This window comes from Canis lupus, unplaced genomic scaffold (assembly GCF_011100685.1).
Source record: "Canis lupus familiaris isolate Mischka breed German Shepherd unplaced genomic scaffold, alternate assembly UU_Cfam_GSD_1.0 chrUn_S705H868, whole genome shotgun sequence".
In the NCBI taxonomy this organism is placed as follows: Eukaryota; Metazoa; Chordata; class Mammalia; order Carnivora; family Canidae; genus Canis; species Canis lupus.
In genome coordinates, this window is record NW_023331653.1 from 1 (window position 1) to 4,764 (window position 4,764).

General features: G+C 43.4%; 1 protein-coding gene across 1 annotated transcript; it reads right to left on the minus strand.

The window, feature by feature from the left end:
- Nucleotides 1-8: 8 nt before the first annotated feature.
- On the minus strand, nucleotides 9-3,487 carry LOC119879374 (caspase recruitment domain-containing protein 8-like). Its single transcript, XM_038589679.1, has 4 exons — nucleotides 3,340-3,487; nucleotides 1,276-1,426; nucleotides 681-910; nucleotides 9-609 (listed from the first exon to the last, which is right to left on the minus strand). Exons 1-4 carry the CDS (start codon nucleotides 3,380-3,382, stop codon nucleotides 326-328), a joined length of 708 nt encoding a protein of 235 aa, XP_038445607.1. The 5' UTR covers nucleotides 3,383-3,487; the 3' UTR covers nucleotides 9-325.
- Nucleotides 3,488-4,764: the final 1,277 nt, after the last annotated feature.

Consider the following 4,764-nt stretch of genomic DNA (forward strand, 5'->3'; position numbering starts at 1 on the left):
GTGCATGTATCGTGTATGTTTGGGGAGGGTATTTAAATTAGATCCTATTACTTTGAAATTCCTCAATGAAATCTCTGCATTACTCTCTGCCAGTCCCCATAAGTCTCATCTCGTATTTTCCTTCTCCGTAAAACCCAGAGAAGGCAGCTCCATTTTCAGAAGAACAGAATTCCTATTGCAGATCCTTGCACATGGCTCAAGAGGCAGCACCTGCAGAATGACCTCAGGGAGGGTGATTCATGCTTCTATCAGTGAAAGCTGTGCCTTCACTTTTCTGTTTAATACAGAGTTGGAAGGTCCAAGGTGAGAAACTGCCATGTAATTCTCACAGCTTCTCCAGCCTTACCTTCGTTAACAAGGGGTCACTGGGGATGAGGTACAAGTGAAATTTAATATCTTCAGGGTGGAAGTGATAATAGATCAGTGTCAAGGACGTGATGGGGACAGAAACACCTGTCCCACTGGCGAATCTCAGCAGGATCCCCATCAGAGAGAAGCTGGGGTTTTCCAGCACGGCATAGAAAGGCTCCACTCGGCTTGGCGGTTCTAGGACCATTCCTTCATCCTTAAAATGGGCGACTTGGAACCAAGAGACATCGACCTCATTTGCTGTAGGACAACCACAAAGCCCATCAGATAACGTTCCCACTGGCCCACTGCCTCCCCTCGTCCCTCTTTACCTGGGAGGGAGACGATGTGGGGGAGGTGGATTTCAGCAATGACCCCCTCAGGCTCCACAGAGATCTCAAACAAAGGCCCTGCCGCCATCCACTGCTCCTGGTGCTGTAATGTCAGGCCCAGGCGTTGATTCCAAGAATCAAAAGCAATCTTCACAGTCACTGCTGCTGTTACCAAGAAGCCAAGGCCTACCGCTGGCCACAGATAGAAGCCAGCCGCAGGAAAGTGGGCGCTGAAAAGAGCCAGAGTGATAGTCATGCTGGCTAACCCCAGAACTTTGATTGAAAGAACACAAGTGCAGAGAGATGTGGTGTTTGGGTGGAGCCAGGTGCAAGACCCATCTGTGATTTTCACAACTGTAGGAACCTCTGGGGACTTCATTAGGTTTTCTGGGCCCCAGTTTCTCTGTATTCTACATATGTTGAAATTAAAATACCAACTCAGTGCATAGAATACAGAGAACACTGACAAAATTTCAGATGTCCATAGGGATGGATCATGTATCCTATCATGTAGGTGTATATGAGTAAATATCACACAGCATTTACTTCCTTTATAGTAGAATTCTTTGAAACAATTAGCATCTCCCATTCTTACCTGTATCTGTTTGCAGACTTATCAATCAACTCAATATCCACATTTCCTTCAGGTCCCAGGAACTGATAACTTTTACAAACTGGTTCAACCCCAGCAGACAGTTGAGCAGCCTGGATGGGCACTAGTGTCGCCACTCCTAAGCTAGTATCTTCTGAAAAATAAACATTGCATGTGTCAAATGCAGACTCTTAGAAAAGGCCTGATCTGAAGGAGCCCTGGAGGTTCAATGGCACATGTGCTGTTCGCAATCTAGACGTCAGAGAGAAGGATGTGTGGCAAGAACAGGGCACTTTGATCTTTGAATCCAGAAAAGGAAGGCATGAGAATGTTCTTTGTTGTTACTGAAACTGCACTCCCACATTTAAGAAGGAAGCCCAGATGGACAGCTTTGGCTGGGGGTGATATTTGCCTCAGCCAGGCACCACAGCAGCTAAATTTCTACATGGACCCAAGGAGCAGCTGATATCTGATGCTGGTGAAGGAAGGCAAGTCCCTAAAAGCTGAAGACACAAAAGCACACCGGTTGACTGTAGTGTTCACCACCATCCAACTGGAGGCACCCCAGACCATCCCCTGGTTCCCTGAGCGGTTCCACCACCCAACTGGGAAGGCTTCCCAGCACTGCTTGGAGACCATCTACACACGCGCTACTGGATTCCATTCACACTGCCCACGCTCTGGGAGAAGACGATTGGCGTAGAACAAATATCTGTATCTTGGACAATAGAAGTCTCTGATATACTATGCTCTGACAAAATTGGTTTACGGTTTATCAAGAATTATAAAGGAGGGAATCTCATTTCACAGAGAGTAGGGATTTTGTATAGGAACAATGAAAAGTCTCAAACAGTCACCTAAACTCTCTGAGTTTTTTTCCTCCTGTGTAAGATGGAGAGACTAATGCTACCTGACCTTATAGAACTGCTCTGAATTTTGGTTCCTCGAGAAAATAGCACACAACGTCAGCTACTAAGGTGAGTACAGATGAGGTTACCCTGTCACCATGTGCCTGGTAGCTCAGGAGCTGGACTGAGCATCAAGATACAGCCAATTCAGTGCCCTTGTTTTCCTGAATCTCACATGGCTTTGACATACTGTGGGAAAGTTTCCATCAATGAGCACAGAGAGGTGGAGCAAGTATTGACAGGATGTAGGACAGTCATGTTGGGTAAAGTTTTCCAACCAATGGTGATAAATTTTGTGCTGGTCTAGGTGCTGATTTTGAAAATGGAGTCTATAAAAGAGTTCTAATGGTGAACAGATGCTATAAGAAAGAACTCTTAATCCAATAGGACTGGTGTCCTGGTGTCCTTTACATGAAGAGAGAAGAGAGACCAATCTTTCTATCTCACTCTCTTTCTTGATACATAGAGGAAAGGCCATGTGAACCCCAGGAGAAGGTGGCCACTTACAAGCCAGGAAGACAACCTTCACCAGAGACTGAATGTGTCAGCAGGTGAGCTGAGACTTCTAGCCTCCAGAACTATGAGAAAATTACCTTCTGTTGTTTAAGTCCCCTAGACTGGCTATTTTGCTAGGCCAGCCCTAGTACACGCTTACAATAGGAATGTTTCCTAGCCCAAAGCCATTCAGAGTATAAATGTCACAAAAGATCATACATTGTTCAGTTTTTGAAGTCTTAGTTAGCATGGATTAGGGTAAAAGATAGCAGGCCCTTTTAAATGAACCCAAACACAATCCAATGCTGCCACACCTCACCTAGTGGCTGGAGATTTCTCACCCCTTGGGTTCCTTTCTTTGTCTTTGAAATAGAGGCTCTATGATCCACTCATAGAGTTTCCATGGATAAAGAAGACAATGCGTTTAATGTCCGTAATCGAGTGTTTGGAATACGGAGTCTATTCCAGATATAGTATCCGAGGTTACAGCTACTTCATATTCCCATTTAAGTTGTAGGGAGGATGGTGTTACAGATAAGAAAAATTGCTTTTGATTGTCACCACCACAAAGGACTTCAAATTGTCTTCTCCATGTAAATCCACAGGACATTTCTATCAGCCCAATACACACGTGCCTGGCTTCAACTCTATATTAGACATTTACCTGATCCTTTTTTCAGTGGCAATTTCCGGGCTATCCATTTCATGGCAGTTTGGGCCCTTGAGTGTCAAAAATAGAAAAATATTAGAAATCATTTCACAAGGGGTGCCTGACAATCAATGGAGCATATGGCTCTTGATCTTGGGGTCGTGAGTTTGAGCCCCACACCCGGTGTGGAGATTATTTAAAATCTGTTAATGAAATCTTAATAAACTCTTTAAAAAATTATCAGTTCACCAAAAGAAATGAGGAGGACGTGATTACAAACTAGAGCTGTTTGCCCAAACAAAGGCTATGATCCAGAAAGTGTCATTTAAACTTTCAATTAAATTAAATTCAATGATTAAATTAAAATTGAGCTCTCAGCTATACTATCCACATTTCAAGTGCTTAATACCTACATGTGGCAAACGTCTACCATATTGGCTAACACAGGCTAGAACATTTCCGTTTTTTTTTTTTTAAGATTTTATTTATTTATTCATGAGAGACACAGAGAGAGAGAGATTGGCAGAGACCGAGGCAGAAGCAGGCTTAATGCAAGGAGCCCGATGTGGGACTGGATCCCAGGACTCCAGGATCATGCCCTGGGCATGAAGGTGGATGCTTAACCACTTAGCCACCCGGGCGCCAGAACATTTTCATCATCACAGAATGTTCTCAGGAACAGTTCTATTAGACTCTCAAAAAAGAGATGACTAGGATACGGAGAGTAGAACTAAGAGAGGATCTCTCCAGGCAAATGTGTCTTGACCATTCTGCCTCTTCTCTATTATATGAGTATCCAAAGTGCTCATACCTAATTTTGTTTAAATGGCTCTGATTGGGCATTTGTTATTTCACCTGGCAGTAGTGGAGGAGTGGAGACGACAGGGGTTCTGTAACCATCTTGGTTTTTGTGAGATGATTGCTATTTTTTCTGAATCCAGTGGTATTGAAGATCTGGGGGCCTATACCCATGGGCTAGTTAGAGGCATGCTACCCACTCTGAGTCCTTTACTGTGGGACTGTTCATTACCAACACAGCCCTGTGAATATATGTGCCCAATGTTGCTAAGTGTCCACAGTGCTTAGAGAAGAATGTTCTAAATGAGTTTCCAAAACTTACTGGAGAAAATCATGGAAACAAGAAGCTGGATAAGTGAGGGTTAGGGCACAGTGGGGAAGGAGAATAGAAGAAATTCAGAAGAGAGGTAGAAAGGGTCAAATAAAGAAAAAAAAGGAGACGGGACACAAAACGTGAGGATTGCCAACATTCCCAGGGGGGAAAAGATATGTAACAGCATGTTAAAAAAATAAAAGATATTTAAATAAATAAAATCTAAAAACATTTTTTAAAACAGAAACAGAATTTTTTAGATCAAAAATTCTCCTGTGGTGCCTGAGTAACACAAGAAGATGAAATCATCATTCAGGGAGACTCTACAG